A 24,494-nucleotide genomic window follows, 5' to 3' on the forward strand; every position below is an offset into this window, starting at 1 on the left:
TGACAACTGTAGTTTTCTTATTAAGTCATCAAATCAAAATGTGTTACATAGGTAGTGCTGGTGCAATGCCAATGGCAAATAGAAATAGAAAATATAAAACAACTACAGGTATACAAGCCTCAAGGCATCAATCCTCATCATCAGCATCAGAATCAGCATCAATGTCCTCATCATGGTCCCCACTGCTCTCCTCTGCATCCTCCTCCTCCCCTGTATCCATAGTCGCCTCTGCATCTGTTGGTGTGGAGGATGACCCCTCCAAGTCATCAAATCTAACAGGTCTGACACTGGATCATTGAGATCCATGTTGGCCAATGCCAACTCAACACTGGTGTCCAGACCCATATCATCAAGAAAGACATCCCACATCTTTGTCTTTCCCCTCAACCATCTTCCTTCTGCCTGTAAATAAGACGAAGGTTGGTGTGCACATACACCATTGTCTTTGCCCCGCACTGCTCAAGCCTGCTCTTCTTCACACTATACAAATTCCCATATGTGCTCTAATTCCTCTCGCAACAAGAGGATGAAGTCACCTGAGAGAGGAGCCTCATGGCTAACTGCTGAAGAGGAGGGCTTGTTGCCCCATGATTTGCCCACCAAGAATAGGGCTTCTTAGCCCCCCTGTCTCTAATCACATCATAACCTCCAAATCGACCACTGCCAGTGGAAAACTTTGCAAAGGCATCCTCCACCTCAGCAAGCAATGCACTATCCTGAAAAATCCGCCTGAATGCCTCTTTCCTCCCTTGTGAGATTTCACCATCCATGTGAGGAGGGAATCTGCGGGAAGGTCCACCATTCAGCCACTCATGGCTGTAGTATTTGGGGTTCAATGAGTGAGCCAAACAATGTAAAGGTGTACAATTCTTGTCCCATCTGCTGACAAGAATATTCTGTATAGTATCACAGAAGGCCTCTGGTGATGTCTCATACTCGGGGCACTCACTCTGTAGAATAATGCTCCTCATAGACTCAATCATGGAATCCCATCCGTCATAAACCCCTCCTAGGATGGTTTTGTTTGTATCTGCAAATCAAAGCAAAGAAATGATAGGGTCCATGATCCGAATAATTAGATCTACCCTCTCCCACCAAGCATCATCTAGCACTGTTTCCTTCACTCTTTTAGAGGCTACTTGATCTGTCTTTCTCCAAAAAGACCAAAACTCAGAAATAACCATGGCCCCAAGAGCGGTCTTGACCTCCTTCAACCTCTTCAACATCATGAATGAAGAGGCAAATCGTGTATCAACAATCTTCAACAATGATAGATTGGTGTACTCCTTGTAGATAGTGAGGGCATTTGTATGATTTTGCACAAAGTTACGGATATGTCTTGCATCCTCAATAATGCTTCCAATCCAAAGCACATCAGAAGCAATGGATTTCAGTGCTAAGTTCAATGAATGGACAATGCAAGGTGTCCAAAACACTTGTGGATATTTAGCTTCCACAATCATGCCAGCAGCCTTGCAAACAGGTGCATTATCTGTAATGATTTGCACACAAGAATCAACACCTACATCTTCAATAACTTTAATAAATAACTCACCAATAAATTGTGCATCCTTGTATTCACCAAGTGTATCCACTGCTTTCATGAAAACTGGACCACTCAAGGAAGACACCATGAAGTTGATGATTGGGTGTCGTACTAGATCTGTCCATCCATAAGAAACAATGCTAACCCCAGATGTTGGCCATGATGTTACAATAGGCTCAAGCATTTTTTGCACCACTTTTTTTGCCTTCGTCAACAATGTGGTTCTCAGCTTCTCTGACCCAGGAGGCACATACCCTACTGGAGCCCCTTGAGTTAGAGCTCGGCACATCTCAATAAATAGAGGTGAGCGTGCAACATTAAATGATATGAAGTTTTGATAGAAGAAGAAGGCAATGGTGAGATCAAGCTCTTCCCGTCTCTCTTTTTGGAAAATTTTGTCCATTAGACCAAGTGCTCTTTTTTTTGCTGCTTGTCCCCCAGTAGAAGCAGAACTCTCAAATGGAAATTTGGTGGTGGCTTTCCTCAAAAATGGAAGGGGGTCTTCCTTCTTGGGTTTTCTTGATTTTGAAGCCACATGTTCCATACCAACATTGGACTCCTTTTCCAATTCTTTTCTCTTTTGTAAAGAAACAGCTTTACAAGCTCCAATCCCACAACCCGGTAAAGCCAACAAATGTGCTTTCACACGGTAATATGTGCTTTTGAAAGAAATGTAACAAAAGTTGCATTTCCATTGCACACTGCCTCCTCCCTTTCCCTTGGTGCTTGTCCCATCCTCTCTTGTGACATATTTCCACAATGGATATTTATCATTGTCTTTAGGTCCTCCTCTTCCCTCAACATTACTTGCAGCAGACTCTGATGATATTGGGAGAGGAGGGGCATCTCCACCCATGACATTCTTGTCCTTCCTTTGCCCCCTAACTACGGCCTTTGATTGAGCCATGAATACTGTAAAAGAAATGAACAAAACATGCACAAATTTGTAAACAAAAAATCATATACAAACTGCTGTAATAGAATAAGAAATGCAAAAATATGGAGCTGAAATGCACTTACCTAGTGCTTGAATCTCCTTGTTGAACGCTCTACTCCCTTAACTCCTTGCTCCAAACCCTTCTCCACTTGCCAACAGCTCAAACAATGCTTGCCAAATGATAAACAGTGTGGCTGTAATGAACAAATGCGGCCTTTTCATACCTGCGCAGGTCACTTTTCCGCCAAACGAGTCTTGGAAAACAGGACACGATGTCAAAAATCGTGACACGCTGGTGATTTTCGTGACACGCTTGGGATTCGACGTGTCATGTTTTTTTGACACGATTTTCGGGCGAATCGTGTCCGACACGACAGATTCGGATTCGTGGACCCTATATAACGAATCCGGTTACTTAGTTGTTATCCTTTCTTAGTCCACTCCGACTCCTTCCTTTGATAAATATGTGACCCAAAAGTTTACCTTCAATCACCCCAAGAACTGTTTTCTTAGGAATCAACAAAATGCCATATTTCTTGCATCTTTCAAAAACTTGTTCCAAATGGCCAATATGATCTGTCTTGTCTATTGAGAAGCAACCGAGATCATGCTGGTATATATCTTAATTATCTCTTGAATATTGTTGAAAGCATAATCCATTGCTCTCTTAAAAGTTGCACCTATATTAAGCAACCTAAATTACATAAATAAATGTTCCCCAAGGGGTGGTAAAAGTTGTCTTTGATCTATCCTCTTCGCTCACTAACACTTGGTTATACTTTGAAATCCCATCCAAGAAGGACAACATCTTTGAATGAGATATCCTCTATAGTAACATTTCCTTGTTTGGTAATGCTAATTTTCTTGTGAACCTAGCACACAAATATTCATTGGCCTAGTAGATTAGAGATCTACTGAATAAAAGCACAGCTAAGTTACTTAATTAGTGGAAGAAAATTTCACATTAACCAATCTCATTCAGAATGACACAAGCAGATTCTACCCACTCAACAAGTCTTCATCAACATTCATAACTTACTTGGGCTCCCTTTTTGGGATGATAGCCCAACAGAGAAAATTAAAATTTACAATATATCTTGGATTTGATCCAGCAGATTAGGCCCTAGATTGGCCCTTGATCCCCTTGGCTGATCTGGATTTCCAAGTTGCCCTTTTGCACTTTCTCGAACCCAGAACACTAGAGTATCACACTCCTCACTGAGATGTCCCTCTCAATATCTTGTACTATTGTATGGTGTGTCTTCTCCCTCTCAGCCTTGCTTTTATAGCTTTTCATTGAGCTAAATCCTTAACACTAATTTCCAAAGTGATTGATGGTTGATATTAGGTCTTGCCTAACTCGTGATCAAGGGCTGAGATTAAAAAACAATCATTAAAGTAAATTATTTCACTTCTCCTAAGTTTGCTTTAGAGCAATTAGCCAACATAATGTGCTTCCCTAAGTCAAAACTTAGGCTATGTTACAAAAACAACTTGCTCACACTAGAGGAATTGTCCTAAAGAGATCTGTGGGTGACTTCTTGCGTGCCTAGACACTTAGGCCTGTGCAGAAGTACCTGCCTGAGCTATAAACATCAATAGGTAAGGGATAATTGTCTTCAATGGAAAATGAGTTTTAAGTTCATGAAATTGACACAGTTTAATGTGCCTTGTTTTTCTTTCTAATCACCATCAGGCTAGATAACCATGTTGTGTGTCATAGCTGGAGTTATGATTCTTGCATTAATAAGCTTTTCCAATTCTTGTTTGACCAATGTCACTAATTTGGGATTAATCTGCTTGCAAAGTTGAGCATCCTTGACCAAGGGAATGGTGTGTTGAATGATGTTTTCCTTGTATGCTTTCAAATCCATGCAAAAACGTTTCTGTATTCTGTAACCAATTTCTTGACTTTTTGCCTTTCTTCCATTGTGGTGCCTGGCCCAACTTCTATTCTTCCTTCGAAAAGATCATCTTTGTCAAAACTGGGTTTGATATATATGATCGTGTGGGATTTTTATGATGAATGGATCCAATGTAGACAGGATATTATTGTTCACAATGTACACAGTTCATGGGCCTGGAGGGTTGCAGTTTTTCCAGCTCCTGTTTTGTGAGCAAAAGAATGTCAGTTCCATTAAGCTGTTTAATTTCAATATAGAATTAGCACAGCAATCTATTACCAATATAACTCTAACCCTTGGATTTCAATGTATAAATTCACAGCTAACAAGTGCTTATATTTTTAAGACAGTTTATTTTCAGGCTAATTTCTTTTCCGGGGAACCCATTTCAGTTATGTAATTGCTATGGAAAGCAGTGACTGTTTTCATACATCTTAAAGGGTCAGCACATAAAATTGCTTGGAATATTCTTTTTCAGGATACAAGGACCTTAGACAATATCAATGGCTAACAACATGTGCTTCATGCTAGTACACATCCTTTACCTAATGTGTCCTCATTCCTTTTCATGCAAATAGATTTCATAACCTTCTTTTCTCCCTTTTCAGTTCTGGGATACCTTAAATAGATTATTTACCTCTCCAATTAAAGTGAAGATCTGAAGACAAGAGGGTCATCTATAAGTTTCCATTTCTACAAACTTTCTGCCATTAAATGCCACTTCCCCAGTTAACTATTTACATAGCATAACTGGTCTTATTAAAAAACTATAAAATCAACATTATCTTGCTTGAACAGATGCATAAAGAACTTCAGATTTGAAAGATGCGACATCAAGGCAACTATATAGGCCATCCTTTGATTGGAAGAAAGTATTCCCTAACTAATGCCTGTATAGCTGTAGGTTGTACTCTGTTATAAAGCATGATATTATTATATAAGTCCTAGCCGTAGCTTTACTTTTACCTTTTTCTAAACAGAGAGCCAGATTTGTTATGAGTTTTGATGATTGATTCTTATTTGAGCACCATTGAAATTCAATTAAAGAATTTTTTTTTATTTTGGCAGAAATTTGGAATTGATGAGGGACTGCAAGAGCTTCTTAGTTGGGCAGGGGAGCTCTTTATCATACATCATGTAAATAACACATCTAAAGTTGCAACACCACCACTTCAGGGCAAGAGGAAACGAATTCACGTTCAAGGCCACAAGTCAAGGAGAAGAGGATCCTCGGAAGAAATTTCAAACGCTACAGATGAAGGTTCGCTTTAAGTTATGCTAATGTTATGATTCCTGAGAGTTGAGATGTACCAATTTTGCAACCCTTAAACATATTCAATTTCTTGTTCTCATCAATCTTTCAGTCACTTGTCTGTTGTAACTATCTCCATTTGTTTCCTATTTGCACAGGTACTAATGGAAAAACAGATACCAGTGAAGCAAGAAGGATTACTCTGGTTACCAGGATAGCTGCAACAATTCTGAAGTCAATTGCAGATATCAATGCTTTAAGTCTGGTGACACAGGTCCCAGTAAAGGCAAGATGTTTAGAATTTGCATCTACATTTATTCAGTATCTGAAACAGCAAATTGAGAAATGGTCTAATGCTCAGAAGTTTGCGGGAAATGACTGGAAATATGTTTTTATCTGTATGAAGAGCTCCAGTACGTATGCTGCAAAAATGTTGTACCTGTGTCTAAAGAGCTCAAGTGAGTTAGCTACTGAAGCCTCTATTGTGGCAAACAATCTTCTTGATCTTATCACTTTGAGTGATTCTGTTGTTGGATCTAAGTGTGCGGTGTCTGTTCTAGCTGCATTAAAGCCATGGATGCCAGATCTTCTTATTGCTGTATCCTCTTCTGCAAATGCTCTTTGCAGTGATGAGAGTTTGGACACTGTAAAGTCAAAGCAGGGATTTGATGACCTAGCTGAAGATGGCAAGCAATTTTCTGCTTCTTGGATTGTGTCACTTGCCAAAGTGGAATGTAGCTCTGTAAATGCCACAAACTTTCAAAAAAGCCATCCACCAGAAGGTCATGCCATGGGAGGGGCCTCTGACGCCAATGATGATTCACAAACTAAAGACAAGCTCTATCATGCTACTCTTGACTTTATGGAAACAATCATTAAGTTGTTGCAAAAAGGGGATGCCAGAATTCTGCATGCTATTGTAAAAATCATTTTATCACTGGCAGCATTGTTTCTGAGACAAAAAGATTATGGTGAGGTTTTTGGATTACTTCATTTCACATGTGTAAAATTGCTAGGGATTGGCAATGTCCAAGAAAAGGGCCATGATATTCTTCTAAATGAATGCTTACTGGAATATTTTGAAGAGACAAATATTCATATAGAAAAGGAACTAGAGTCGTTGGGGGATCAAAATGGGGAAGAAATGCTTCGAGTTGCTAAAGGGCTAGTTGAAAATGTTCTTTCAAGTCACAGGGTCTGAATTCCACTACCTATTGAAAGGCAGATTATAGCTGAGGTAATTTCGAGAGGAGATTGGATGAAAGTAGAGAAATATGTTGAAAGGCAAATCTTGGAGGCATTCTTGTAAATTATTAATCAAACTTCTGATCTAATATTTAATTGTATTTGCCTAAATCTTGGTCAAGTACTACTGACGGAGTTTTTACCAAATTTTAAGACTTCATGAATTTGGTAGCTTGATTTAATAAAAAGCCATTAGATCTGTATATATCTGGTGGTTTCTGTATTCAAATACAGAAGTTCTGGTGGTTTATGTTTCTAAATTTCCTCTTTTGACTGGGATTGCTCCATTTTAGGCCTTCTGTTTATTCTGACCATCAAAGTTTTCAGTACCTGTCTATGAAAACCTAAGTTGCATGATAGAGGAAAATGGGTATGCATTTACGAGATACATACGTATATATATATATATATATATATATATATATCACATTTAATTGAAACTTGGAAATAAATCATTATGAATAAATGAACAAGAACATTTAAATGACAAGAAATCCTCAACCATCGCTTATATTGGGATCCTCATCATTAGTATCACCTTTTGCCTCTATCTCAGTCCTCTGGGGACATCAATCAACACCACCCAATTTTGATGAAACTTCCTAATCCAAGCTTTAAAATATGGTATGAAATGCTTAGCATGCCTAATCAATGATTTGGTTTGAGTGAAAGGTGCATTTTTGCTAAGGTCATGACAAAGGAGTCCAACAAGCAATATCACTTCGAGGTACATAAAGAGCTTGGTGCTCTTGATTCACTGCCAACTCCATACCTTCATATATGATAGAATCTAATGTAAATGCTACAATCCTACCAAGTCTGAAATCATGAAAACTGTTAAGTCCACTGAATACTGGATGAGAGATGAAATTCTACTTTCTTCGTATGAAATCTGATGAGGTTGTAATCTCAAACATCTTGAAACAATTAATGGTAATGTTCATATTCAAGTAAATAGATGAAAATGAAATTATCCTTTTCATCCTTTCACTTTAAGAATTTAACATTACCATTAATTGCTAACATTTTGTTGCAAATTGAAAGTGAAACCTTTTTTCAAAGAAAAATTTCTAGGCTTAGAGGTTGCTTTTGATCAAACTAGTTGCATCAGGGGTTGTGAGAAGATACATGGTTATAGTGTTAAACTGACAAAAGAGTTTGCTTTAAAATTCACTAGGGTAGATGTGAAGGTTGGAGAGTTGATTTTTCCAGTGTTATATGTTACCATTTCAGCTACTACAAATATCCCTCTACAAGGGGACCATTGGTTCAAGGGCATCCCTCTAGACATAGTCAATTATAAAGATTTCTGAAAGCCAAAGTACAAAAACAAGGAATATGAAACTATTGTGCCAAGAGTATATCTGCTTGAACCCTAAAACAAACTTTTTAAAGTAATCCAAATATATTTTACTTGTGAAAGCATAATTGAGAGAGTTTATCAGTATCATTTCAGGTTGTTGATGCATTTTACAAGAAAAATCCCTTTGAGTTTGCCTTTCTACTTGTTCAAAAGCCTTGGTAAGATGGCAATTAAGGTTCAGGGTAAGCAAAGTCAGGTAGATCTTAGTCTCTTTCATTTCTCTTTGACTAAATTGTTAGTGGTGGAAGAACTGAGAAATAAGAACCAGTCATGGGAAGCATTTTTGGATTCATCCAAGTTGACAAATAAGTTTCCAAATAGCCCTTGAAGTAAAAAGGATACACCTTCATCTGTGGCGAAGGATCTTCCATCAATAGTGGATCCATCAGACAAGAGAAAGGGTAAAAAAATTGAATTTTCTCTGAGGTAGTGGAGATTCTTAAGAAACCAATCACAAGAGCTGCTGTGAAGAGATTTCCCATGGAGAAAACACCTGAACAATCAACTGAAGTTCTAGATACCAAACCAGAGGACGTTGTTTCAGATGACAAGGATAAGGAGATTGTAGAGTTGCAGGAACAACTGAAAAGGATAACTATTCATTGCCCAGCTACAACATGATAACATGGAGTTGAAGAAGAACATTTTGGAGAAGACACCTCAGATTGATGAAGTAGAACCAATGATGAAAACTCCATATTCCACTAAGTCTACAGGTAAAGAAAAGGCAACAACAAAGAATATTCAAAAGCTAGAGATCTGATAAGCAAAAATTCCTAGGTCCTCAGCCAGGAAGTTGCAGCTACAGAAAGAAGAGTCAGTGCACAAAGATAATAAAGGTGAGTTGGATGAAAGGAAACACACTTTCCATAGGCTGAGGAAGCAATTGAAGAAATCTCAAAATGAAATCACTAAGCTTAGAAAACAAGATGAAAGGGCTAGACAAAAGATACATGACAACTTGAACATCTATGAGTTAGCATTGTTTGAGGCCAAGTATATGTTGAAGAGAACTCTTCCCTTACATAGATAGCTGAAGAATATTTGCAAGTAAACCTTACTTTGAAGAAGGAGTTGAGGGATACAAAGAAACAATTGCAGGAGGCATTGCAGGAAAACTAAAAAGAAGAAAGAGGAACTTTGGACTTGTTGGCTGAGGCAACAGAGGTTTAAGTTTGAACAGGTACTCAAGATCAATTTTTATTTTTCCTTTTTTTTTGAAGTGCATCAGCCTATATCAAGCATATCCCTTGCGTTTTTGGAAGTTTTGGGTAAAGAAATAAAGTGACACAGTAACACAACACAGTTGTTGCGCTACTCTCAAAGCATTAAGTTTTAGTAGAAGATTAGGGTTTTTTTGTGCTGTTTCTTATGAATGGAGGCTCAAGGAGGGTTTTAAGACTGCTAGCATCATCAACAAGCTATTTTCTTCATTCAGAGACCCTAGAACCTAATCAAACCTTTGAAGGTGAAAATAGATGATGATTTTGTTGGGTGGAAGTATATAATTGAGGCAAATGTTTTCCAATGGGTGTTTGATGATGTGGGAGTTTTTTTCTACTTGTTTGGCACATCAAGAAGTACATGGCATGATCGGAATCTTGCAAACCATCAATTTGCTGCACTTTTGTTGTTGTGTTTCTATTGAAGAAGGGAGTAGCGCAGCAAATGCACTGCACTTCCACACAATCAACACTTTGACCATGAAATTCGTATCTAAAATTTATGTAATTGATTTGTATGGTCATGATAAATGTCCTAAAGTGTTTGGAAAGTTTGAGCATCACTTTTATGCATGGTATTCAATGTAATATGTTTAAGAAATTCTTAAACAAACCAGTGTCCTAGTTTCTAGAGAGTAGTTCCATATTTGCTGCTAAAGGCGTAAACAACATATTTTTGAAAGAATTTAGTTCCTAAAGGAAGGAACTAATTGTTTTTGATCTATAAATGATGTAATTTTGATTAAGCAAAGGGATAGTCAGGGTTAGAGAGAGAATACACTATGCATTGTATATCTTCATTAAAGTTTTAGTGAATGATGAAGGCTTAAGTCAAATTTTACAAGGATTCATGTGTCAATTGCTTATGGTGATGTTTTCTCTTGTGTATATGAATTTCTCTCTTGTTATAATCATGCTTGATTTTTTATGTCTTCATGTTTAGTTAAGCAATGATTTATTTTAGAATTCACTGTTAAGTGCTTTGTTATAGCTTACTAAACATTTAATGTTTTTTCTTCCATTGTGACATCTAGAATTCATCCTCAGTTATATGCTTTAGATGTTATTATTTCCATTACTCCTCTGCTCACCATTTCTACAACGAAATCTGACAAAAAACGCCATAAGGATTACCTATCTTGCCCCAGTATAATGTTTCCTAAATATCCCCATCATATCACTGAAAAGCATTAGCTCCATATGATGGTATGCCTAATGGTTTTTCCTCTTCCCTTCCTTCAAATTGTTAAACTTATTCCTCTCTGATATCAATACCTAGCTTAAGACCTAAGACTGACGATTCATACAGAGAGAGCCCTCTCTGAAACTAGAAGGGCTAGATTCCATTTTTAAAGTAGTTTGTGGTTACCTTTGGGTTCCTTTCCTCAACCTAGAGGAATTACTAAGTGCTAACACCTTCTAATTCTCTACAATAACAAAATTCTTTGTCAATCAATCAAAGAATAAAAAAAATAGCAATGAAAATGAGGGGAATTGTTGTTACCAAAGAACACGTGGTGAAAGTGATGATGAGTGTATTGTTCAAAAGCCCAACATAGGTAATGTTGAAATTTGGTACCGGAGGACAGGTGGTTCCCTCAGGCTTTGATCTTTGGCCTAGGGAAAAGTGTCCAAAAGAATTTAATTTTTCTCCTAAAGTAACTTTATAATTTTTATAAAGTTAAATCTAATTTAAAAGTGACTTTAAGTGATAAAGTTATTAAAGTCTAATTTTAAAGTGACTTTATTAAAGTCAATGTAAAATTAGAAAGGAAAAGTGACTTTGGAAATAAATGACTAAATGGGTCTTTATTAAAGTGGGGTAAATTAAAAAATAGAAAGTGAGATTTAAATGAGCATTTAATCTCAGCCATTGATCTAAATTTATTTCAGCGATTGGATTTAAGGATCACCCAAAAGTCACTTGGATCACCCAAAAGTCACTTGGGGTTAGATTAAAGGAGGAAAAGGAGGAAAAGGTCTTTCATTCTTTCATGAGCAGATTGGGAGAAGGAGAGCAAGAGAGCAAGGGAGATTTCTAAGCAGGGAGGAGAATGAGACAGCAGCTTGGCACACATTCCAAGGCAGCAGTTGAGCAGATTTGTACAGCTGATTCAGCACACAGTGTAAGGCAGATTTTGGCACGATTTTCGAGGAGTGGTTTGCACAAAAATTGAGGAGCAGTTTGCTGATTTTTCTGCACGCAAAACGAGGGCCGTACAACACATTTAATGCTGGCCGTACAACAGCATTTAATGCTGAAAGTGGGCACGAAAATCGAGGAGGCCGTACAACATTTATTGCTGTCCTGTTTGCTGTAATTTCCAGATCGCTGTGAGGCACGGGAAAGGAGATAAGTTGTAAATTTGTTTGCTGATTTTTTGCTGAATATTTCTCACTGTGAAAAAGACAATTTTCAGAAATAAAGAAGAGCTCTCGAACTGGTTTTCCCCAAGAGTTGTAGGGGGTTTTTCCAGGGTCACATTGACTAAAAATCTCAGTGTTTAAATGTGTTTTAATGGCTGTTTATTACTGCTGATTTTTATTTCTGCAATTTCCAGCATTCTGTAAAATTTCCAGAATGTGTGTTTTCAGCAAATTTATTTTTTCCAGCTTGTTAAATGTATGGTTATGGGAAAGGGCATTTAACTACATGGGAGAAATAAGGTGAAACTGAAAACCGGGGTGGGAAATGAGAAATTTCTACATGGTATCAGAGCTTGAGTGCTGAAGGACAGTCTGGGACAGCAAAAGGAAAAATTACAGCTGCCGATTTTTCACTCAGAAAATTCCAGCAAGCTGATTTTTTCATAAACATCAGTTTTATCTTTACTACAACAGTGCTATTTTTTAGTTTTAGGACAGCAGGATGTCATTGGGATTGAGGATGGAGGATAGGTTGGATGGGCATACAAATTACAACGTTTGGAAGGAGAGAATGCAGAGTATCTTTGAGGAGGCAGAAGTCTGAGATATCATGGTGCATACCACACAGAACCCTGTTGTTGTGCCTACTGATGCTACTCAGTTGACAGCTTATAATAAAAAGAACAACAAGGGTAAGAGGCTAATTCTAGACGAAATCAAAGACCATTGCATTCCTCATGTGAGAGGAAAGAGCAATGCCCATGAGATGTGGACAGCATTGTCCAATTTCTACCAGAGTACCAATGAGAATCGGAAGATGGTCCTGAAGGAGAAGCTGAAGAACATTAAGATGGGTAATGATAGTGCAGCTGGATATCTCACAAAGATTACTAATGTGAGAGATGAGTTGGCAGCGATTGGAGAGGCCATTCCACCCACTGAGTTGGTGCGGATTGCAGTGAATGGCCTCCCCCGTTCATGGTTGAACTTTGCTGATGGGGTTTGTGCACGTGAGACCCTTCCCACATGGGAGAGGTTTTGGGATGATTGCATTCAGACAGAGATCAGGAAATGTCAGCTTGGGGCAGCCAAGCCAGTTGAGCAGGATGAGGATGTAGCACTGGTGGCAGGAGGCAAGAAAGGCAAAGGGAAGAAGCAGGCTTCCACAAGCAGTGGTGGGGGCAAAAGCAAATGTAAAGGTAAATAGGGAACACACAGAAGGACTATTCCAAGGTGAAGTGTTGGAATTGTCAAAAGATGGGACACTATGCAGTTGTGTGTCCGGAGAAGAAGAAGAAGAAGGGGAAGAACCAGGACGTGGCAGCTTTAGCAGAGATTGAGGACTTTGCAGGTCGCTTTGAAAGTGTCAGATGTTCTTTATGTGCCAGGGATGAGGAAGAACCTCATATCCGTCTCAGCTTTGGAGGACAGAGGATATGAGGTACTGTTAAGGGGAGGACAGGTGTTGATGTATCCCAGGAGCACTCCAGCTGATTCAGTTAGAGTGATAGGTGTACGCCATGCAAAGGTGTACAAGTTTGCATTCCAGCCCCTTTTGGCATTGAGCAGTAGTACCGACAGCAGAGCTAGCAGTTCTGAGCTGTGTGAGATTTGGCACCGCAGGATGGGACATATGTATCATGGAGCCTTGAGGACATTGCGGGAGATCATTACAGGTGTGCCAGAATTCAGTACTGATCACTTTGATACTTGCAGAGGTTGTGCGATGGGCAAGTTTGCCAAATCCCCTTTTCCCAGTAGTGACAGCAGAGTGACTGGGATACTTGATTTAATTCATTCTGATGTGAGCGGTCGGATGTCTCATGTTTCCTTGAGTGGATATGAGTACTATGTTTTATTCATTGATGATCACTCAAGGAGGACCTGGATTTATTTCTTGAAGACCAAGAGTGAGGTGTTCAAGCGGTTTCAGGAGTTCAGAGCTCTTGTGGAGACACAGACAGGTCGGAAGATCAAGTCCCTAAGGTCGGACAATGGAGGAGAGTACACCCTTGGAGAGTTTGTTGACTATAGTGCGGAGGCAGGCATTAGGAGGGAGTTCACTGTTCCTTACAACCCCCAGCAGAACGGGGTTGCAGAGAGGAAGAACAGATCCATCATAGGGGTTGCCAAAGCCATGTTACATGATCAGGGGTTGCCATTGTTCTTGTGGGCAGAGGCCTGCAACACAGCTGTTTACTTGCAGAATAGGAGTCCGCATCGTGCCTTGGGGCACATGACTCCGGAGGAGGCTTTCTCTGGGAAGAACCCTGATATTGGTCATCTTCATATCTTTGGATGCATTACATACTCCTATATACCCAAGGAGAAGTGGACCAAACTAGAGCCCACCGCAGAGAAGGGTATCTTTGTGGGCTACAATGAGACCTCAAAGGCCTTTCGGATTTACATTCCTGCACAAAGGAGAGTTGTTGTCAAACGGGATGTGAAGTTCGAGGACAGGGCCTTTAGGAGGTCACGGGAGTTAGAGTATCTGGATCAGCCAGACCCTCAGCAGCAGTTGAGTAAGTCGCAGGGATCCAGTGGGCAGGGATCAGGAGGATCAGGAGGTACATCTATGAGGATGTCAGGTCCGTCAGTGAGCAGTGGCTCACCGAGCCAGAGGGGTGGTGCTCCGGGCAGCATGCAGAGCAGTTCACTAGGGAGTCCACTGATGGACAGTTCACACAGTACCTCAGCTTCTACAGGTTCAGGTGCAGGCAGGAGGACAGCAGACAGACAGTCAGGAGTTCAAGCTCCTGATGATGATGAGGAGGAGGAGTTTCATTCTCCGGTGGGAGAAGTGTGCTCAGGGAAGAGGAAGCCCAAGTGGCTTCAGGACACCTTGAGAGATGCCACATCTGTTGCTGAGCCGAAGAGGCCGGTCAGAGAGAGTAGACCACCTGAGAGGTTTTGTAGCTATATGGCGATGGTTACCAGCATCCTTGACTCTGAGCATTCTAGCTATGAGGAGGCAGCTAGCCAGCAGGTCTGGAGAGAGGCCATGCAGGAGGAGTATTCTTCTATCATGAAGAATGATGTTTGGGAGGTGGTGCCGAGGCCTGAGGGCAAATCCGTGGTTACTTCCAGATGGCTTTACAAGGTAAAGCATGTTGCAGATGGCAGCATTGAGAAATTCAAAGCAAGGTTTGTGGCTAGAGGGTTCTCCCAGGTAGAGGGAGTTGATTATGAGGAGACCTTCGCTCCCGTGGCTCGATATACTTCGATCCGCTCCATTATATCGATAGCAGCAGAGATGGGTTGGAAGATCCACCAGATGGATGTGAAGACCGCATTTCTCAATGGCTTCATACAGGAGGAGGTGTACATTGAGCAGCCACAGGACTTTGAGGTGCATGGGAAGGAGTCCCATGTGTGCAAACTGAAGAAGGCCCTTTATGGCCTGAAGCAAACTCCCAGAGCTTGGTACTCCAAGATAGATACATACTTGCAGGGGATGGGTTTCACAAAGAGTGAGGCAGATCTGAACCTTTACTTTATTGTGATTGGTGAGGAGCCTCTCATTCTGGTGCTGTATGTGGATGACTTGGTCATTACAGGTGCAGAGAGATTCATAGAGCACTGCAAGAGAGATCTTGTGGCGGAGTTTGAGATGAAGGACATCGGCTTGATGCATTAATTTTTGGGTTTGGAGGTGTGGCAGGAGGAGGGGCATTTCTTCCTGGGGCAGGGGAGGTATATTGTGGACATCCTTAGCAGATTCCACATGGAGGATTGTAGACCCATGTCGACACCGATGATCACCAACTGGAAGAAGCTTCATGCTTCGGATTCCGAGTTGGTGGATCCCACATTGTATAGGCAGCTGATTGGTTCCTTGATGTATTTGGTCAACACTAGACCAAATATCTGTTTTGCAGTCAACACGATGAGTCAGTTTATGTGTGAGCCTAGGAAGGTTCACTGGGTGGCTGCAAAAAACATTTTGCGGTACTTGCAGGGGACAGTGGATTATGGTCTGGACTACAGGCAGGGAGATGGAGTGAGATTGGCAGGATAAACTGATTCTGATTGGGCAGGTTGTGCTTCTGATAGGAAGAGCACTTCAGGGTGCTGTTTTGGGTTGGGTTCAGCAGTAGTGTCATGGTTCAGCCGGAAGCAGCAGTCAGTAGCACTGAGTTCAGCGGAAGTAGAGTATATGGCAGCCAATCTAGCTAGTTGTGAGGCCATCTGGCTTCGCAAGATGTTGTTTGGATTATTTGGTCAGCCGTTGAGACCTTCAGTAATTTACTGTGATAATCAGAGTTGCATTAAACTCATGGAGAATCCAGTATTTCATGACAGGTCAAAGCATATCAGGATCATATATCATTTCATCAGAGACTATGTTCAGAAGGGAGCTGTGAAGCTTGAGTATATTTCCACTGATGAGCAGGTTGCAGATATTCTTACCAAAGCCTTACCACAGGGCAAGCATGTCTATTTCAGAGACAAGATGGGTGTGGTGAGGAACACCTTCCTCGGTAAGAGGGAGTGTTGAAATTTGGTACCGGAGGACAGGTGGTTCCCTTAGGCTTTGATCTTTGGCCTAGGGAAAAGTGTCCAAAAGAATTTAATTTTTCTCCTAAAGTAACTTTATAATTTTTATAAAGTTAAATCTAATTTAAAAGTGACTTTAAGTGATAAAGTTACTAAAGTCTAATTTTAAAGTGACTTTATTAAAGTCAATGTAAAATTAGAAAGGAAAAGTGACTTTGGAAATAAATGACTAAGTGGGTCTTTATTAAAGTGGGGTGAATTAAAAAATAGAAAGTGAGATTTAAATGAGCATTTAATCTCAGCCATTGATCTAAATCTATTTCGGCGATTGGATTTAGGGATCACCCAAAAGTCACTTGGATCTCCCAAAAGTCACTTGGGGTTAGATTAAAGGAGGAAAAGGAGGAAAATGCCATTCATTCTTTCATGAGAGATTGAGAGAAGGAGAGCAAGAGAGCAAGGGAGATTTCTGAGTAGGGAGGAGAAGGAGACAGCAGCTTGGCACACATTCCAAGGCAGCAGTTGAGCAGATTTGTACAGCTGTTTCAGCACACAGTGAAAGGAAGATTTTGGCATGATTTTCGAGGAGTGGTTTGCACAAAAATCGAGGAGCAGTTTGCTGATTTTTCTGCACGCAAAACGAGGGCCGTACAATGCATTTAATGCTGGCCGTACAGTAGCATTTAATGCTGAAAGTGGGCATGAAAATCGAGGAGGCCGTACAACATTTATTGCTGTCCTGTTTGCTGTAATTTCCAGATTGCTGTGAGGCATGGGAAATGAGATAAGTTGTAAATTTGTTTGCTGATTTTTTGCTGAATATTTCTCACTGTGAAAAAGACAATTTTCAGAAATAAAGAAGAGCTCTCGAACTGGTTTTCCCCAAGATTTGTAGGGGGTTTTTCCAGCGTCACATTTACCAAAAATCTCAGTGTTTAAATGTGTTTAAATGGCTGTTTATTACTGCTGATTTTTATTTCTGCAATTTCCAACATTTTGTAAAATTTCCAGAATTTGTGTTTTCAGCGAATTTATTTTTTTCAGCTTGTTAAATGTATGGTTATGGGAAAGAGAATTTAACTACATGGGAGAAATAAGGTGAAACTGAAAACAGGGGTGGGAAATGAGAAATTTCTACAGGTAACCTCTTCTTGTGGGAAATAAGATACACATTTAAAATGTGGAGAATACACCATAAGTATCAATTTTGTAAACTATTATGCATACTAACATAAGTCACTCGATTCCTCAACATTTGGTTCCTATCAAGAGGGAATCCATTTTCACAAATAACTATCCAATCAACAATACAATAGTATAATGCATTATTAGAAATCATAAGCCCAACAAACCTCATCCTTGAAGATGTAGTCAATAACATTGACTTTCCTACTAAATATCACCCATAACATGATGGAGGAGCATTGAACTTGCTCCTTGCAGACAACTCCCATGACAACAAGAAGTGGATGAGTGGTCGTGGAGTAGGAGTCCACATTAGGAGGATTTGAGAGCTATGTAGGTCATTAGAACTCATTGGAATTGATGGATTATGTCTCAAGGAGAGCTTGATAACAGTGGTTTGCACAAAATGAACATGAGGTTGTGGGGTTATAATATGAAGGAAGTGTTCCATGGGGATACATGCCCCAAGATGGGATGACACTCCCCATGTTTCCCAAGCTACCAAGTTTGGGGGATGCCCAAGGAAATGTTTCCCCTTGTCCCCATTTTGGGGAAATTGAGGGAAACACAAGGGGAAATGTTTCCCCATGCCTCCCTCTAGGGGAAATACAAGGAAAAACAGGAGGAAATGTTTTCCCAATGTGGGATATACATTTCCCCAAAAGGGGTGCTTGCGGTCTCCCTCCCTCAAAAATGGGTTGGGCCTCCCTCCTCGAAAATGTTTGGTTGTCTAAAAACAATAATTTATGACTGGGGAAGTCTGATATACAACCCTAAGGCCTTGCTAATGCTATGTAATTAATGATAACATTTAAATTTAAAATGAAAGGATGAACATGAATATAAAGGAGAATGTCATTCTCCTTTATCTTTCATTTTTTATTTTTATTTTTATTTTTTTTTCACCTAAAATTTTGCTATAACCATTATGTTAAGCGCCATGTTAACCTAAAAACCCCTTATTAAGCCCCAGCTATTGAGAGATTACATTTCTATTATTATATTGTTATGTAGGCTATAACTCCTCATAGTCATATTTTATTAAAATTGTACCCTTTGTCTCCTATATATATACTAAGGAGACTTTGTATTAGGATCATTGAACATTGTCTTGTTCCTTGTATTTATTGTAAAAGGATGGTTTCCCCTTGAAGTGGACTGTAAGTATTGGTTTCTTATCATTTTTAAGGTGTAAGGATAATAACATTTGGTATTAGAGCTCTTGCTCCTAGGGTTTTGTTGCTACAGATAGTTCATCGTGACATTTTCGCTATAATTTTTTCCTTGGGAGGTTGTAGACAATGAAATCTGGAGAAGATTGAGAACATGGATAGGTCACTAGAAATAAAGCAAGATTAGTCTGCAAAGGGTATGCACAAGTTGGACGAATAGAATTTCAAGATACATTTTCACCTGTCACCAAGTTGGAGGCCATCAAAATGTTCTTGTCCTATGCATGTTCGATAAAGATCAAGGTGTATTAGATGGATGTAAAATCAACCTTTCTGAATGGAGAATTGGAAGAAGAAGTCTTTATAGAACAACCTGAAGGATTTCTACTTACTGTCAAGAAAAATTATATTTGCAGGTTGAAGAAGGCATTATATGGTCTCAAATAGGCTCCTAGAGCTTGGTATGCCTGTCTTGACAGGTACTTGTAGAAACTAGTGTTTAAAAGAGGAAACGCTGATAAAAATATTTATGTAAAGGTTGAACACAAAAATTTGACCATCATTGAAGTATATGTGGATGATATAATCTTTGGAAGTGATGATGACAGGTTAAGCAAGAAGTTTGCATCATATATAAAAAATGAATTTGAGATGTCATTACTTGGTGAATTGACCTTCTTCTTGGGACTTTGAATATCTCAGGAAGACAAGGGCATATTCATCTATCAAACCAAGTATATCAAATAAATTTTGAAGAGATTTCAAATGGAAGATTGGAAACCGGTTAGCATTCCCATGGTGATTGGTTGCAAATTGAGCATGGATGATATATGATGCATATCAAAATATGTGTAGATCAATGATTGACAATCTTCTCTATGTGACAACTTCAAGGCCAAATGTGGTGTAGGCATTTGGATAGGTGGCACGTTTCCAAGCAACACCAAAAGAATCTCATGTTGTTGCAGTGAAAATAATTTTTCAATATATCAAGTGAATAACAAATTTTGGCCTATGGTATCCAAAAGAGAATGATTTTACCATCATAACTTATACAAATGCAAATTGGGCAGGTAGTGTCAATGACCATAAAACCATCAGTGGAACAACCTTCTACCTAGGTGTTTGTCTTATATCATGGTTGATCAAGAAGCAATATTCAGTGTCCTTATCCACAGTAGAAGTAGAATACATAACAACGAAAACATGTTGTACTCAAGTCCACAAGGTGAAACAAACATTGCAGTATCTTCAAGTGAATTTTGATGTTCTGTTAAAACACCAACGCCATAAGCATCTCCAAGAATCCTGTCATGAATTCTAAAACAAAACACATTCCCATGAAGTACCACTCTGTTCGTGAACAAGTTTTAGAGAGGAACATATGTTACAGATCCATTTGGGCACATCAAATCCCAACATCCAGATCAGTGTTTTAGGGCTCATCAAACCCTAATTTCAGTTGCTTCATTCCCTAAACAAGTCACCCCTTTGAATGCCTCCTTCCCAAACAGTTTCATGACTTGAAGACATCTAGAAATAGCTTCTAGAGGGACCAGCGCAGGTAAGCCCTTATGAAGGTGTGCTGCACAGCAGTTAAGTCCACTGCTAGGGTGCTCTGCAGAGCACTTAGGCTTCCTTTACCCTGCGTTGGGCGAGATTGAGCGAAATTCACATAGGGTTTGGGGAATATTCTTATATTTTGGAGTCATCTAGAAGGTTCCCTCACTTATCAAATCCTATGAGCTCGAAAATGGATGAGGAATGAGTTAAGGTGCATCCTATCCTCTCATCCATTCCTCCATGGAACTAATTCTAAGTATGGAAGGCCATTCAATGCCACCATTTATGACAAAACCTCCTTCATCTTCCTATAAATTGACCACTCATCTAAGTGATCAAGGGCTGGATTATGTTGAATTGTAAGGAGGTAATGCTGCTATGAGATTTGGCTTTGAAGCAAGTATTGTAATGCTACAAGTTTGCAATGCTTTTGATGTGATGTGGATGGGATCCACGCTGGAGGAATGGCTTTGAATCAGACATCGATGGTTGTAATTCCTTCTTCTATCTAATAAAGTATTTGAACCTTTCTCCCATATGTTTGTATTGTCATATGATGCTTAGATGTGTGAAATGTATCTGATTCCATTTGCTTGTATTCAATAGATCTTTTGCTTTAATCGGTTCTTTGTCTTCTGTTTGTGTTTACATGTACTTCTCAAGCGTGTTATGTATGAGAAGGAGCGACAAGATCGATACAAAGGAGACAAGAGGAAAGTGAAACTACAAGTAGGTTTTCTCATCTTCTTTGTCTTATCTATTGATTATAAGAAAAGACTAAAGTGCTTTAAACTGTTGTTCTAGATGCGGCTACTCATCTAGGGAATTAGTATTTATTCATAGATACCAAATTCTCCAAAACAGATTAGCGACTCTGCTGGGGAACTTAAATTTTCTAGTAGCTTATTCACCTCCTAAGACATTCTTATAGACCCTACTTGTGTTCATTGATTGTATTTTAGCTCTTTTGCATTGAATTTTGGTCAAAAATTGAGGTTAGATGACTCTTGAGTGGCCTCTCAAAAATCAGCGTAGGCTTGGTCAGGGGACAGTGCTCTGCAAAGCACCCTTGAGTGAGAGACAGTGCTCTGCAGCGCAGTTAGGCCCTCTTTGACCTGCGCTGATCAACCTTAGGTCAAATTCCCACCTTTGGAAAGTGTTTTTGCCAACTTTTCTCTGTTTGTTTGCTTGCTGATTGATCAATGAATGTCATGTCTCAGAGAACAAGTTTTTATCTCCTTTTCCAGCCCTACTTTGATTTGATTGATTAATGTTTCTTTAATGTTTTCTTTGTCATTATCAGTCTATAGTCAAAGTTAGAATATAGTTGATTAATCTTCATTCGAAAGAAAGTGTCGTAAAGTCTTCTCTTCCTTCGAATTAGAACTGTCATAAAAGTCTTCGTTCTTATGAAAGATTGATTGATTGTATGTGCATATTTCCTTTTGTTCATATTCACATTAAGGAAATCGAAAAGAAAAACTTGCATCGTTCATATTGTAGTTTGTGAATGCTTGAAAGGAATAGCTAGGGAAATTGCATTAGATGTGCTCTTTGCTCTTTGTCAAAAATCTGATTGCTCTATCCCTACTAGCTAAGGATTTTCATTGTTAAATTGAATGGAAAGAATGCTTATCATATTAGTTGCATTTTAGGAATTGCAAACGTACATCACGTGGTGAACCTTGAAAGGAAAATTCTAAAGAATATCAACTTAAAATTTATCTGAATTTACCTAATGGAGCATTGTCACCTAACGAAAAACATTTAGTGGTCTAGGCTAGAGACGTGTTCCAACGTCGTAAAACAAAGCAACTGTCACTAACTTGTCTGCAATACATCCCGAGTGTGATACCTCATTCCATGTACGTGAGTATATCGTAGCTCGTCCACGTACCTTCAGGTATATAGGGCGGTGTTACAATATGTAAAGTATATGGGAATGCTCTCACTGTGCGGTTTTGCATTAGACAATGCTTATACAGATTGGGCCTCCACGTACTTTCGGGTATATATGGGAGGACAACATTAGGTTTCTATCCATCCTTAGGTAACTGAGTCGGCCGCCTTGTACACTGTGATACACCGAACACAACATTCAGGGAGATTGCCTGCCCGTACTTCTTGGTTCGCCAGGAGGTATTCTGCAGTTCACAGTTGCTTGGTAAACCTTTTGCCTAGATTATCCCTCTTTTGTTTTGTTATGTTACTTTGATTAAAATAAATTTAATTGACCGCGGATAACATCCTCCACACTCGCTCCTTAGTTGATCTTAGGTTGAGACATATGGCAACAAATCCGGATTCCACCAATCAAGGAATTCCTTTTGATGGGAAACCTAGTCCTTTTCCTTCTTTCAGAAATATTGGTGCTCCTTATATGGTTACATTGTCCCTTCTGGGACTTACCATTGGCTTGCCAGTATGGTTGTTTTCAACCTCCTTGGTTCAAAATGTCGTGATTTCTCCGCAATCGAGTACACCTCCAATTGGACAAAATCAACCTCCAGTGGATCCTAAAGTTAACCCTTTGCCTTCTTCTTTGGTTGTTTCTTCCTCCCCTTTTTCCTCTTTGCCTGGTGAAAGTATTGGTACTAGTAACCAGGTGGCTAATAAGAAGAAGAAAGGGAAGAAGAAAAAGAAGCAAATTCAGCAGAAGGGCAACCAAGCAACCATTGCTTTTAATGCAACATCTAATGAGAAATCATTCGTCAAGCCTCACAAAGTTCGATATCCATGCAAACTTCGTGAAAAACATAGATTCGAGGAAAGTTCGTTGTCTTGTGTCAACCTCTTTAAAAAATGAAACAAGGAGTATGAGCATAGTTCCTTGTCTGGTGTCAAGCTCATTAAAAAATGAAACAAGGAATATGAAGATAGTTCCTGGTCTTGTGTCAACCTCGATAAAAAATGAAACAAAGGGTTCAAGGACAGTTCCTTGTCTTGTGTCAACCTCGTTAAAAAATGAAATCAAGGATATGAGGATAGTCCCTTGTTTTGTGTCAACCTTGTTAAAAAATGAAACCAAGAATATAAGGATAGTTCCTTGTCTTGTGTCAACCCCATTAAAAAATGAAACAAGGAATATGAGGATAGTTCCTTGTCTTGTGTCAACCTCGTTAAAAAATGAAACCAAGGATATGAGGATAGTTCATTGTCTTGTGTCAACCTCTTTAAAAAATGAAATCAAGAATATGAGGATAGTTCCTTGTCTTGTGTCAATCTCGTTGATCTGAAAATGGAGCACTAAAGGCTTCTTGTGATCTTACAAGAACCTCTCCCACTTCCAAAGCTTAAATATTCCCAATATTTATTGATTAACCAATGCGGAATTAATAATGTTCTTGAACATAGGTGTATGCTTATATTTGTTTTAAAACCGTTATGTGCTGTAAGTTCACTTGCTTATTCTGGTATAAAATACATATGACAATAAGTAAAGCAACAAATAAGCAACACATGCATAACAACAAGATGCAACAATAAAACAACACACATAACAACAATATTAATTTGGAGTTCTCCCAAAACTCTTGGGCTACATCTCCTTGAGCTCTAGTCAACTCGACTAGGCTCTATGGGATTATGGCAACAGTTCTTTTACAAGCTTTACGCTCAACTCCACTGGTTTACACAGAACACAATGGGCTTAGAACACCATCTCATCCCTGGCTCTGAAGCTCTTGGCTTTTTGGCTCTAGCTCTGGCTTCTCTGAGCTCTCTCTCGGCCTCTGCGTGCATCAATGGTTTGCTCGACCTCCAAGTGACCTTTTGCAACCTTCCAGCGACCTTTAGCAGCTTTGCTGCCAGTCAATCGTGCTCTCTAACTTTTTGCTCTCTCTCAGCTAACAACTTTCCTTCAGCGACCTCCATCTCTCTGCACGTTAGCTATCGCAATCTTCAACGACCTCGTCAATTGAGCTCTCTGACTCCTTTGAGGCATTTTTCCAGCTCTACGGCTTCCCAAACCATTTCTCTGCGTTTAATCATCCCTTTGCGGCTCTGCGGCTTCTCTTCTCTCTGTCTCTTCGACTGGCCATCTGGCTCTGTGGCTCTGCACGTTCCCAAACACATCATTGTCTGCAAAATGCTCGCTTGCAGCGTGACACAGTGATAAGGAGCTGTTACAAAGGGATCGGGGCCTTTTTCCAGGCAAAATCCGAAAATGGACAAAAATTCCAATACACAGAGATTTTCCGAAAAATACACTATCGGGCGTGAAATCTGGACTTCAAAT

General features: G+C 39.5%; 1 protein-coding gene across 1 annotated transcript in view; it reads left to right on the forward strand.

Moving 5' to 3' along the window:
* The window catches only part of LOC149256970 (uncharacterized), a 108,894-nt gene extending 101,762 nt beyond the window's left edge, over nt 1-7,132 (forward strand). Inside the window, exons 4-5 of the mRNA XM_089413348.1 lie at nt 5,456-5,648; nt 5,798-7,132. Of these exons, the coding sequence (XP_089269474.1) occupies nt 5,456-5,648; nt 5,798-6,840 (1,236 nt within the window). The 3' untranslated portion in view covers nt 6,841-7,132. The remainder of the gene's footprint in view (nt 1-5,455; nt 5,649-5,797) is intronic.
* The last annotated feature ends 17,362 nt before the right edge of the window (nt 7,133-24,494 follow it).

Source organism: Pinus tabuliformis, chromosome 6 (genome assembly GCF_031772625.1).
Source record: "Pinus tabuliformis cultivar Carrire ecotype Pingquan chromosome 6, CPIR1, whole genome shotgun sequence".
NCBI classification, from domain to species: Eukaryota; Viridiplantae; Streptophyta; class Pinopsida; order Pinales; family Pinaceae; genus Pinus; species Pinus tabuliformis.